Genomic DNA, 12936 nt, shown 5'->3' with positions numbered 1-12936 from the left:
AAATCTGTTGATGACGACCAGCACCAGCAATCTACCATATGATTTACCGCAGTTCTGTATACCATAGCAGTCGATACCATATCTGTTTCCAAAGATACTTGTCGACGTCGATCGCTCCTTCCTATTTCTCAGAATACCATGGCCGGAATGGATCTTTCCATCTCTATACTCTTAGGGCGATACGGCAAGACCATGGAATTTGTCCAGCACTATCGTTTATTCTAGCTATTCTAAACCAATCTTCCTAGTTTATATCATTAAAATGAACCATGGAACGCCTATTTACTCGATCCTACACATCCCAGAATGCACGGAGCCCATCCTCAGCTTCCTCTACCGCAAGGAGCTCAAGTCCCTTCGTCTAACCTGCAGAATCCTCAGCCTTCTTGTCCCCTGGCAGTCGGACCTCTTCTCAAGGGCGTACATCTCCTGCGCAGGTCGGGACATCCGTGTCATTCACCGACTCTCCGCCAGTCATCTCCGGGAGTGCGTCAAAGAGCTAGTTTGGGATATCACTCCTGGACCACCTATCAATGAGCGTCGATTCTTACCGGATCCCCTCAATCGATACACTCTGGAGAGGATCATGGGTTCCTGGTCAGACGACGCCCGAAAGGGCATTGACTTCGCAATATTGCTGAAGCTCTTTGACGTGTTCCCCAAGCTAAACACTGTTGTCTTCACCGAGTTGATGGGATGCTTGGTTCGCCCCTTACCACACAATGAACGGCTGTATGAGTCTCCTGCAATGAGGAGCTGGATGGAATTAGGAGCTGGCCCCCTTCCTCCTATCACAGCCCCCATGGAGACGCCTCCCAACTTTGGCATGGTTATCAGGACAATGAACTGGGCAATGGTCTATATGAGGCGCGAAGTTGAAGACCAAGATTGGATTCCCCAATTGGAAATCGGTCGTTACATGTCTGCACTATATCGATCACCGATACTGTTCTTGGTGGCGATGGGCGTTCTCAAGCATAGTCCGAAGCGCTTCCTGGTCGAGGCAACCTCCGAGATGCTGACATTTCATGGGATCAACCACAGCTCGTGGATGCGCAAGGTTAACATTGTTCCTTCTCCGGGCGCTACTGCATTGGCAGGACAGCCATACCATCCTCTAGAGTCGCTCCAGCACCTCAGCCTCAGCTTGGATAATCGGAAGGATGGCTGGGAGGATCATACCAATCAGCTACTTGAAGCTGTCAGCTCCCTGGGCTTGCGGGAGTTGGAGCTGTCGCTACTAAAGAAGGAGGTCGCTGTCAATCTGTTACTTCCCGAATATACCCAGATGCAGAAGCTCGTATTAAAGAACTTCGCCGTGAAGATCGAGACATTCAAGGAACTGATGCTCGGGTGGTGCTATTACGTCGGGCTGGAGAATTTGCACTTGATTGCTTGTGAGATCGTTCCCAGTACAGAGAGGCGACATGACGTTGTGCAATGGTTTATAGAGCAGCATATCCATCCCTGCAAAGCTCCGACGTTTAGCCCGTCACCAGAGACAGAACCGCTTGATATAGGGTCCCAAGAATTCATTTTCTATAATACACGCGATCTCGTGGCCGGTGGACCAGCACGTCAGCTTAACATCTCTTTCGATAGGTTTATTGTTTGGAAACGTCCTGGTTCGGTCTCATAGCCATAGCTATTTTAGTAATAATAGAAGTAGATAGCATATCACCTCAAGAAGGTCCACAAACCTTTCTAAGTGCCTTCAATGCATGCAGCGGGTACTACAACAATAGATGTTAGCGAGTGAGGTATAGTTGCTTGCACTAGTTCATAACTCACTATTTAGTGTAGAATTACTCAGCTGCATAACCAAAGCGTTACTCAAGTTATGCCGACCGCTGGCTGAGGTACGTCATTCTTACTTGATTATTAGAAAGGATTTGATTTACAGGAGGGAGGAGATTAGCTCAGAATTATGCCGACTTAACCAATCAGATCTCGTCTATTTGGAAGGTTCTTCACAGCCCCAGCCCGTACTGGTCCATCACTCATGCTTATCCGATGCTTATAAAAAGCAGCAGGACCCACTCATCTAAAATGTATATAAGCCCGCCAGACACAGTCGATCAAGGCACAATCTATTCAAAAAGACACATTCAAACAAGGATATCCAAAAGCTAAACGCAAAAAAAAAAAAAAGGAAAAATGTCAAAACCCCTCTCCCACGCCAAAATCATCGCCCGCCGCTCCGCCGACCGCGGCTACGCCGAACACGGCGGCTGGCTCAAATCCTTCCACACATTCAGCTTCGCCAGCTACTACGACCACCGCTTCACGAACTTCGGCAGCCTGCGCGTACTGAACGAAGACCGCGTCGCAGCCCGGAACGGCTTCCCGGCACACCCGCACCGCGATGCCGAGATCTTCAGCTACGTCCTGAGCGGCGAGCTGACGCACCGGGATAGCATGGTGCGGAAGGGCGCAGAGGGCGAGCAGGGCAAGTCCTTCTACCGCATGAAGCGGGGAGACGTCCAGTTCACCACAGGGGGAACAGGGATTGCGCACTCCGAGCAGAATGAGTCGAGTAGCAAGCCCGTTCATTTCCTGCAGATCTGGGCCTTGCCGTGGAGGTATGGGCTGAAGCCGAATTACCACACGCGGACATTCGACGAGGCTGCGAAGCGGGAAAGGTTTGTGCCGATTTTGTCGCCGCTTAGGGCGGGGCCTGAGGCGACGGCTAAGGAGGAGATGGAGGCTGTTCCGGCCATTGCGGAGACGATTCCTATTCATGCGGACTTTGTTATGGGTGCTGGGATTATTGCACCGCAGGGGCGGTTTGAGTGGAGCGTTGGTGCTGGGTCTGATGTTGTGTCTAAGAAGAAGAAGCGCAATGTTTATGTGCATTTGCCTATGACCAAGGGTGGGAAGGCGAAGATCCGTCTGGATCGGAGAGAGGATTCAGTGTTAGAGGAAGGAGATGGTGCGTTCATCACTGGGGTCAATGCAGGCGATGTACTTGGTGTGGAGAGCGTTGGGGAAGCAGAGGCGGAGGTTATTGTATTGGACAGTGATTAGTGGTTTCCACATTGTTAGAATAATACATTTAAAACAGTTTAGTACATGTTATCTAGAGAATACATTGTAGTATTCCTAGTATGAGATTCACTCTACGGTCTTCTACAGGGCCCAAGTTGAGGAACGGGTCTTACAGTTCATATTTCTGGAGAATGCCTCGTCCTACCGATTCTACCTTCATTGGATCATGGTTACCGAGTAGAAACAATTGTAATAGTATTATATCAGGTAGCTTTTGCACGCGTGTAGAGGAATGAGAGGGATGTCTGGCCTCAACCCCATCACCGGGGTGTGCAGCATTACAAGCAGGCATGTTTAAAGGTGAAGTTTAATGCGCTGATCATACTGCGTAGACATATCGGCATTTCAAAGGTCCTTATTGTATGTAACAAGATACGTATATAGAAGTATACACCTGGTTGACGCTAAGTCAACGCTCCCTGCAACGTCCCCAAGTATCCCACAGAGCCCAGGGGATCACCACCGCGAATAATCTGATCAAACCGGTCACTCAACCGGGAAAAGTTCCTCCCATAACATCCCAGCTCCCGCAAGCGGATGGAGACCCAATCCTGGTAAATACGATCGGGTGTTGCAATGCCCGCAAGGAAAAGCTGCCAGGGGATCCGCACCATCAGACGTGGTCTACTGCGGTGGAGCCTTAGCGATAGTTCCAAGACATGCGAGACGGCTGCTTCGAGGGATATTAGTCGAGAGGTCGGGGAAATCGGTGTGTTTCTTAAGCAGAGATAGAAGTAGACGATTGTGCCGTAGAAGGCGATGGATGCCCAGTACATTGTTTCCATGACGCGGCGGCCGTCGCTGCCGACGTCGCAGGATTGGGCGGTTTTGGTGGAGGAGAGGACGACGTCGTATTCCTGTGCGTGCCAATTCAGTAGCCGAGATGGTGGTTTGGCCTGGAAGGATGTACCTCTGATATACTGATGATCTGGTCGACGATGCCAGCATAGCTTTGCTCTTCCAAACCTGATGGGCTGTTTTTGAATAATTCACCAATCCTGAACTGGAGTACATGGCTGTGATGGTATAATCTCAGCCCCGGCAGATTTTCCAGGTCGTCCAGCTTTGCTGCTGTGGGATATGTATCTCCCCAAAACCTAGATGGTGACTGCCGACTGATCCTATACAGATCCTCCAAGGTCAAACCATCAATCCCCGTCTCCCCGTGGAGGAACAAATGACACAGGCTATTGTCTATCGTCGCGCCGCCAGGGCCCCTGAATATCGCTGGCGTGTAAAAGTAGAGTGTCCATAATAAGAATAGAGGCACAGCCGTCTGGCGAAGGTCGCCACGAATCGAGTCTCTCTTACCGATTGGAGCTCGGACAGTTAGAAACTGGTCAACTCCCTTCGAGCAGGGATCGGACGGTAGAGTGGCGTCCGTCTCGGACTCAAAATCTATTGCTTTGGGGCGATCCCCATTCTTCAACGATGGGACGACATGGTCGACGAGGAGGCTATGAATTCCGCGGATATGGATATTGATAGCATCTGCCCCATTTCCAAAGCGGTTCTCGTAGTCTATTAGTAGCCATAGAGTGATGAAGATGGCCTCAACCTTTTCGGCCGATCTTTCATTACTTTTCAAGGCCTCGCGAAGGCCAGACAGGGCGCGACCATAATGCACTCTACCGTCAATTTCGGAAGAATCCGTGGCCGGAGGGAGGCTGAGACGTTCTTGGTCATGCAATCGAGACTGGTGGATTTCGCTTGCTGTACTGGCCAGAATCGCACTCATCAGCATAGGCTGTTTCACGGCAATCCTTTGATACGCATAGGATATCGTAGACCAGGGCCAATGCTTTCCAAGAGCGATAACAAGCGCTGAGTCCTGGAGGTAATCTAAACAAAGACGATCAAAGGGCGATAAAGTCAGGGAATTGGCCGCCTGCAGGGAATTTCCCGAGCTGCATATCGGATGCAGCGATATTGAAACCGGGGCTGACGGGGCTGACGGGGATGTCTGATCCCTTGAAACCGGGACAAGAGGACCCTGAGACTGCGTGCTTTGACCACCTCCACTACCGGTACGCCGTGCCTTTATCTTTACTGGTTTCTTCCGGGGAACGGGTCCCTGCCATTCGCAGCGGATGCGAGCTGCCGAGCAACGTCGGCAGTGTGGCTCTGACTGGCCTCCAATGCGGAGCTTCTCTTCGTCGCACTTGACCTTGCGAATACGACACGTGCGGCAGCCTGCATGAAGTCAGTTGCGAGCTCGATGTCTACCGGAGAGACTCTTACCAGTTTTTGAGCGGGTCTTGCCAGGCTTCCTGTTCGCCTCGTATGCTGCGACTTGCTGTGTATTCATCGTTCGATACAAAGCTAGAAGAAATTAAGTGATTACAGGAAGTCTCGTCCGGGTGAAGAGATCAGGAGCGGGGATGTCGAAGTGATCGAAGTCTCCAACTCGGACTGGACTGAACCAAATCTGGGGAGCCGAGGGCCGCGCTCTGATTGGCTGCGTCGGCTGTATAAGCCTTTCCCATCTCGCGTAACAAGGCATGGCATCCATCATGCATCTCGTCGACTCTGGCGAGATTGCCGATATGGAGTACGGAAATGCGGAAAGCGCCCGATTCTTCTATTTAAGCCACTTCTTTGACGCTGCTTCAGTAGCACATGCCCAGCCATATTCACAATGACTCAGACCGTCCAAGTACCAGAACAGCGCTTTATCGAAGCAGTCCAAGACTGTCTGAAACGATATGATGCGAAATTGCAAGCGATAAACCAGAAGGTAAGTAGTTCACTGTTTTATATTGACATTGCTAACTCCCCAGATCTGGTCGAATCCGGAACTGGCATACGAAGAACACGAGGCTCACAAGAACATCTGCGACTTCTTCGAAGCCCTCGGCGATGACAACTACAGTATTCGCCGACAGGCTTATGATCTGCAAACGGCGTTCGAGATTGAATATAGACACGGCAACGGTGGAGGCCGCGTCGTGGCATTCAACGCAGAATACGATGCACTGCCAGGAATCGGCCATGCCTGTGGGCACAACCTCATCACAACGAGTTCAATTGCTGCATTCATCGCAACTTGTGAGGCAATGAAAGCTGTATCCGGTGGTAAAGGGTTTACTGCTCGCTTGATTGGTACACCAGCTGAGGAATCTGGCGGTGGTAAGGTCCGACTTATCGACAACGGCGCGTATAAGGACGTCGACGCCTGTCTTATGGTTCACCCTATGCCCGTGGCGCCGGAGTACCCTGATCTCCTGAGTGTCGCGACGACTACCACTGGAGGATATCTTGCCAACGACAAGGTCACGGTGACTTTTACTGGCAAGCCCGCTCATGCTGCCGCTGCGCCGTGGGAGGGTATAAATGCGCTGGATGCGGTGGTAGCAGCGTATGTCAATATCTCGCTGCTCAGACAACAACTGCTGCCATCGCAGAAGGTCCATGGTGTTATAGTCAACGGCGGAGACCGCCCAAATGTCATTCCCATGTCTGCCTCTGTGAATTACTATATTCGGTCCCCGACCGTCAAGACATTGAAGCCTCTCACGGAGAAGATCATCAAGTGCTTCGAAAGCGCCGCAATGGCAACTGGATGTAAAGTTGAGTTCGAGTGGTACGTTACATTGCAAATATGATTGCTTCAGCACTAAATCCAGTTCAGGGGCCCTTCGTACGCAGACTTGATGACAAACACGCCCATTTGCGACAGCTACGTGTCCGCCTTGCGCGCAATGGGCCAGGAGGCCGCGTTCACCACTCCACCGCGCGAGGGCTTTGGCGGCGGTTCCACAGATATGGGTGCGCCCTGACCATTCTTAAAATGATCGTCAAGATCGGTATCGCTAATAATTTTGTAGGAAATGTGTCGTATGTCGTTCCAGGATTCCACGGCATTTTCGCCATCCCGGCCGATGGCGTCAACCACACTCCGCAGTTTACAGCAGGGGCAGGATCGTTGGAGTCGTATAAACGAGCAATGAGTTGCGCGGCGGGGATGGCCATTGTTGGGTGCCGGATTCTGGACGATGCGAAGTTTGCCGAGCAGGTCAAGGCAGATTTCCTGAAGGAGCAGTAAAATTCTAGTAGTCATGATAGTTAAATGGTACTCTTTCCACAAGCCTCGGATGCCTCCACTAAAATTGGTGACGCGGCAGCTGCACAACTTGTAGATGATTGAATGGTAAATAGCTCTACTTCTATACTCCAGAGTCCACTGGTTAAACCTGGGGAAATGGAACCCTATTTAGCGTTGCCGACACAGCCAATGATTGAAGGTGCAGAGGATGTTAGTGCTTCGCTTATTATAGTTAAGCGATATCTGGCGCGGAGAAGAAAGTCATCTTATACGGGAGAGGACTTGTATAAATACGATGTCACTGTAGGAGAGTGGCAGTTCGTTCTTCCTAATGCTATCACATTAACTGCTATTCTTCCCAAGTTCACGATGACAGATACAGATGAAAAGAAGTCGGCTGAATTTGATCAGCCAGGCTTCGAACTAGGAGAGCTCCAGTCGGAGCCTGTCTTCTCTCCAGATGCAGAGAAACAACTCGTACGCAAAGTCGACCTAATGTATGTCCATTCCCACTAATGATATATTGCCGTGCCTGCTAACCAGATAGGCTACTCCCTCTAATGCTGTTCGCCTACATGATGGCATTCCTCGACAAACAGGCTCTGAACTACACCTCACTCATGGGGATCAGAGAGGATCTGCATCTGGTGGGATCGCAGTACAGCTGGTCGTCCAGTATCTTCTATCTAGGATACCTCTTTTTCAGCCCGATTGCCTCGATGCTCCTTGTCAAGTTTTCACTTGGGAAATATCTCGCTACGAATTTGTAATTTTCTACCCCGGCTCTACCGACGTCAACTAATATCAGATAGTATAATCTGGTCCGTGATCCTCGCTTGCCACGCCGCAACAACGAATTTCACCGGAATTATGATCGTTCGCTTCTTTCTGGGTTGTACAGAAGCTAGTATCTCTCCTGGCTTCAGTCTTATAACATCCCTTTGGTACCGCGCTTCAGAGCAGCCCCTGCGCCACGGGGTCTGGTTCTGTGGCAACTCGATCTCCCTGATTTTTGGCAACCTGATTGCTGTTGGAATATGGCAAATAGATGGAGCTCTTACGCCATGGAAGGTACATTTCCCCTGCTGCCAGCTTTACCTTGAGCATGGCTCACATTGTATAGTGGCTCTTCATAATCTTTGGCCTGGTGACTTTCCTCTGGGGTATCCTTATGCTCTTCCGACTTCCAGACTCCCCGACCAACGCCTCCTTCCTGACCGATGAAGAACGTGAAATTGCGCTTTCTCGACTTCGATCCAATAAGGCGGGCTATAAGACAAACAAGATTAACAGGGAGCAAATCGTGGAAGCGTTCATCGACCCAAAGACGTACATGCTGGCTTTATATATTTTGGCAGCAAATATCCCAAATGGAGGATTCACCACCGTAGCACTACCCATAGTCTCTTCTCTCAGGAACCATTTACTAATGCAATCTGCAGTTCTCGGGTCTCATTCTGAAAGGCTTTGGGTATAATACATTCCACACTCTCCTCCTCGGTATCCCGCCGGGCGTGGTTCTCTTCATACTTGTCCTGGGATCGTACGTCACCTTCCCCAACGTCCTCCATACACAACTAATAGCCACCAGATCAATCGTAGCTTCCAAAGTCCGCAACAGTCGTCTCATAGCCTGCATATCCACTACCATCCTCAGGTACACTCCCCTCCCTCCCCGCCCCCTCAAGCATTTTCTGAATTCTCTAACCAACGTTAATTAACAGTATAATCGGCACCGCCCTCGTCTACGGGACATCCGCAATCGCCTCGCGCTACGTCGGAATCATCCTGATGGGCACATACTCCGCCGCAATGCCCGTGACAATGGCAATGATAACGTCCAACATTGGCGGGTTCACGAAACGCTCGACCGTCAACGCGATCTACTTCGTCATGTACTGCGCCGGGAATGTCATTGGCCCGCAGCTTTTCTTTGAGAGTGAGGCGCCGCGGTATCAGGTTTGTACTCTACCCAGTACACCAGTATTCTACTTTAATTGGTGTGCTACAGGGGATGGGAGGCTAATTGCTTGGTGTTTATAGAGTGGCCTGCAGTCGATCCTGGTTTGTCTTGCGGTTGTGGTGGCTGATTGTATCGGGTTGCTTATTTATTTACGCGTGGAGAATATGAAAAGGGATAGAGCTGCTGGAGCTGGATCTGGAGGACAAAGCCATATCCAGGGTACAGCAAGGAACGGGGGGCTGGCGGATGTCACGGATCTGAAAAATCCTGCTTTCCGATATGTTTTCTAACAACTTGTTTTCATTACTTGTTTTGCTGGTGTGGTTGGATTATGAGGAGCCGGTTCACTACGTAGAAGTAGCATAGAAGTCACAGAAGATTAAATTCAGCATAATATTTCCAAGCCGAGCACTAGGCCAGTGTATCTTGAAGTTAATGGAAATACATAGGAAGCAATGGCCCAAGTAGGATAATGTACTCAGAAGTTGGCAAATACAGAACTACTTTCTCGATATAATGCTTTACAGCGCAGAACCTGATCAACGAGCAAGAAGCCGTTTGGCTCTCGAAGCTTAACGGAGATACTACTATAAAGGAACAATGCATTGCAGAGGGCCCCAGTGGCGATATACCGGTAGAGAACATGTGAAGAGGCTCTGAAAGCCTGTTTGAGCATAGCGTTCAAGGCAGGTCTTTAACCATGAAGAAAATCAGGATATGGCAGCCAAACATATTACAATATTACAAAGCAGCAGAGAAATCATCCTGCATTCGCATACATTCCTGTCCGGGGAAAAGGGCAGCCCCTGGCCTGAGCAAACTCCAGATCCCAGTTCCCTGGTTCGGTGGAGGGCATGCGGATACGCAAAGACAATTACATTCCCCCGTCAAAGGAAACTGCAAATCGAGATACATAGAGCCGACAGCCGATACTACATATGATATGATGGAAAATAATGATCCCCATTGGCCGATCTGTACCTGTGCAGCACAGGACCAGTCAATCGGTACCCTTGCAGTGCTCCGTGCTCTATTGGGTATATGGAGGGATTTAACTAAGTTCGTTGAAACCTAGATACTCATCCAGTCAATGATCCAGAACGTCGACTCTCTGAGCTTGCTAGACTCGGTACTTCTAGCGTGCGAGCTGCTGCGTAGGCTGTGCTTAAACTTGGCGTCGATCATTGGCGAGTGTTTACCTGCATTGGGAAACGGGGACAATCCAGCTGGACTGAGGGTAGCATTGAACATGTTCTTCGTCCTCGGCTCGGTATATCGCAGACGTTAACAGAGCACGGTATTTCGTCGACATGGCGGTGCGCGTGCAGGACTTCACCGCTGGAGGGGAATTCGCCTGGGACATCTAGATATCCGAGCGTCTGGTGGGCTGCGTGTTCCCTTAGATTGCGCTGGACTGCGCGGCTGCTGGCACAATTCCGCGGGCTTGGGGACCCATTGGCGACCGGGATTCCACAGGTCCGCGCTGGGTTCCGTCTATGGGGTTCCCAGTGTGCAGGTTTGTATTTCTGGTGGTAGAGGCTCGTATGCAGGCTGAACGTGGATTGCTCACAGTTGCTTTGTTTGGAAGTCTGAGCGAAGGTTGTCGTCATTGGGAAATCACCGTATGCATAAGAAGGCGTGACAGTAACTCGATCAGGGCAAAGAAGATCGGAAAATAATGGAGCAATGGAAGTGCTCTAGAAAATTAGCTGCGAGTGGACTCTGCACGGGGCATCTGATGGCCATGTCAGATTAACTTTTCGCGATGTTTCACGTCTGGGCCAGTGATAGACCACCACGCCCAACAGCTGGGGATTCCGCATGATATTGCGACTTTTACTGGCTCATCCAGCCGCCCTCGCATAGCAGTCCACGGGTGAATGTCGGTCTGCGCCAGATGTGTGGAAGACCGTGCCTCTAGTTCACTCTCTAGTTCCCTGATCGATGGACGGGATCGACCCGGACCGGACCATCGAACGCCAGTTGTCTGGTGGATCTGACGGTGGTTTCTTCCTGTTACGCCGTCTTGCAGTATTAGAGTGCTTTTGCTTTTTCTACACCTGGGGCCGGCTCCATTTCCAGCTGGACGCGCTCACTCAGCCCCGATGCCCGAATATGGAAATCGCTGATCCCTGCACAGCTGCACGGCGTATTGCTGCGCTTACCTCCCAGGGCTATACGCCTCGCAAGCCAATCGAGAGCACTCGAACAGTTGGGCAACGGCAGTGATGAATGTTCAGAGCCATGCTTACTTTAATATCGCGACGACCACCTCTTCCACCACGGTCAAGCAGTACGTTGCACAATCATGTCGACTCCCGATCGTGGCTGGGTGATACTGGCCGTCTCATGGCCGCTCTTTGGTTTCTCTGCGATCCTGGTCGTCCTCCGCGCCTGGGTACGTATCCGGATAATCAAGTCCTGGGGCTGGGATGACCCGTTCATCATTCTTGCCTTGCTTTGTGCGACCATCAACACAGCCCTCGCTACTATAGCTTCCTACTACGGTACCGGTCGCCATGCAATCGACTTGTCGGCGTACCAGCAGATCCAGTCAACCAAGTACAACTGGCTGTCGCAGGGTTTTCATGTGATGTCCACGAACTGGGGAAAGGTGTCCGTTGCGTTGTTTATGCTTCGGATTAGCCAGCGGGCTAAACATCACCGTCCGGCGATGTGGACTGGTATTACAGTCCTGACTATTATAAATGTGGTCTGCGTGTACACGATCTATGGGCAGTGCACGCCGACTGCCAGACTGTGGGATTCGGACGTCGAAGGGTCGTGTTGGGATCCGAATGTTCAGAAGGACTATGCTTTTTTCCAGGGCTGTATGTTGCGCTCCTATTATCTGTTATCTGTTATCTAGCTGACAGCTGCAGCGGCATCGGCGCTTTCCGACTTGCTACTTGCCATCTATCCTCTGTTCACCATAGGCCCGCTGCAAATCGCAATCAAGGTCAAAATCGGGCTGGGTTTTGTGCTGTCACTAGGAGTGATGTAAGTGCCAAAACACAGATTACCCTTCCCAACTAACAAGATAGCGCCATGGTCGCTGCCATAGTAAAAACCGTGAACCTCGCTGCCCTGTCTGGCCGAACCGACTACCCCTGGGACACCGTCGACCTCACAATCTGGATCGCAGTCGAGCAATACCTCATAATACTAGCCGCGTGTATTCCGACCTTAACACCGCTATTCAACATCGTCGTCCGGCGACGAACCACCAGGCGAAGCAGCTCGAATAACAAGCCCTGCCAGACTCAGACTCGGACTCACAGCGGACAGTCGGGCAAACCTCGTATTCCCGGCCCATTTGCCAGCGGCGGAAAGGGCCCGCGCGAGGCGTATGTTTGGACGAACAATGGGGATAGCGATGAGGAACCGATTATTCTACCGGAGGAAACACGGGAGGGGATTCTATTGACTACTGATATCCATGTCCAGAACGGAGTTGAACTGGATCCTGAGCGGACGGGGGAGGAATCGGTGTGAGCAGTAGATTAGTGTGATGAATGTAACGGTTTATGAATATTTTGCGCTAAAGATACCTGAAATATACGCACTCTACATATAATTCACGGAGATTTGTCCATTTGAGACGGCGATCCGAGCCCTGAGTCACTGGTTAGTGAGCAGCATCAGTCTCCCTTCAGCGCTAGCTTAGTCTCGAGATCGTCGCCGCGCTGAATTTCCGTTCACGTATTCTGTGGCTTGTTATTGGAGCAACCCTGCATAGTAATAATTACGCGGTGCTGACAATGCAGCTCTTCCACGAGTCCTCTGGATTTCCGACCCCAGAATGTCCACAACGGCCCGTGGGAAAGACCTGCAATGACCCCCATAGGAATGTGGGAACTCCGATCAGGGAGACCACCAA

At 50.9% G+C, this 12936-nt stretch overlaps 6 protein-coding genes across 6 annotated transcripts; 5 read left to right on the top strand and 1 right to left on the bottom strand.

The window, feature by feature from the left end:
- Positions 1–207: 207 nt before the first annotated feature.
- On the top strand, positions 208–1687 carry ASPSYDRAFT_1177853 (uncharacterized protein). Its single transcript, XM_040840323.1, has one exon. It carries the CDS (start codon positions 263–265, stop codon positions 1637–1639), a length of 1377 nt encoding a protein of 458 aa, XP_040703027.1. The 5' UTR covers positions 208–262; the 3' UTR covers positions 1640–1687.
- A 358-nt stretch (positions 1688–2045) lies between these two features.
- On the top strand, positions 2046–3178 carry ASPSYDRAFT_178541 (pirin family protein). The gene has a single exon (XM_040843478.1). The coding sequence runs from the start codon at positions 2158–2160 to the stop codon at positions 3025–3027; it is 870 nt and encodes a 289-aa protein (XP_040703026.1). The 5' UTR covers positions 2046–2157; the 3' UTR covers positions 3028–3178.
- A 182-nt stretch (positions 3179–3360) lies between these two features.
- Positions 3361–5419, bottom strand: ASPSYDRAFT_203285 (uncharacterized protein). Its single transcript, XM_040843830.1, has 3 exons — positions 5290–5419; positions 3959–5241; positions 3361–3905 (listed from the first exon to the last, which is right to left on the bottom strand). Exons 1-3 carry the CDS (start codon positions 5354–5356, stop codon positions 3453–3455), a joined length of 1803 nt encoding a protein of 600 aa, XP_040703025.1. The 5' UTR covers positions 5357–5419; the 3' UTR covers positions 3361–3452.
- Positions 5420–5686: 267 nt separating this feature from the next.
- Positions 5687–7093, top strand: ASPSYDRAFT_31830 (M20 family metallopeptidase; the record flags this gene model as incomplete). The annotated part of the gene is made up of 4 exons (XM_040844914.1): positions 5687–5785; positions 5829–6631; positions 6680–6816; positions 6876–7093. The coding sequence occupies 4 exons, from the start codon at positions 5687–5689 to the stop codon at positions 7091–7093; spliced, it is 1257 nt and encodes a 418-aa protein (XP_040703024.1).
- A 369-nt stretch (positions 7094–7462) lies between these two features.
- On the top strand, positions 7463–9346 carry ASPSYDRAFT_152251 (uncharacterized protein; the record flags this gene model as incomplete). The annotated part of the gene is made up of 8 exons (XM_040842171.1): positions 7463–7590; positions 7641–7859; positions 7906–8164; positions 8217–8480; positions 8536–8636; positions 8685–8750; positions 8818–9052; positions 9137–9346. 8 exons carry the CDS (start codon positions 7463–7465, stop codon positions 9344–9346), a joined length of 1482 nt encoding a protein of 493 aa, XP_040703023.1.
- Positions 9347–11341: 1995 nt separating this feature from the next.
- Positions 11342–12623, top strand: ASPSYDRAFT_45647 (uncharacterized protein). The gene is made up of 3 exons (XM_040847085.1): positions 11342–11887; positions 11939–12056; positions 12101–12623. The coding sequence occupies exons 1-3, from the start codon at positions 11365–11367 to the stop codon at positions 12549–12551; spliced, it is 1092 nt and encodes a 363-aa protein (XP_040703022.1). The 5' UTR covers positions 11342–11364; the 3' UTR covers positions 12552–12623.
- The last annotated feature ends 313 nt before the right edge of the window (positions 12624–12936 follow it).

Source organism: Aspergillus sydowii (assembly GCF_001890705.1).
Source record: "Aspergillus sydowii CBS 593.65 unplaced genomic scaffold ASPSYscaffold_5, whole genome shotgun sequence".
Lineage (NCBI taxonomy): Eukaryota > Fungi > Ascomycota > Eurotiomycetes > Eurotiales > Aspergillaceae > Aspergillus > Aspergillus sydowii.
Note: the sequence above shows the minus strand (reverse complement) of the source record. Positions and strands in the feature narration are given on the sequence as shown.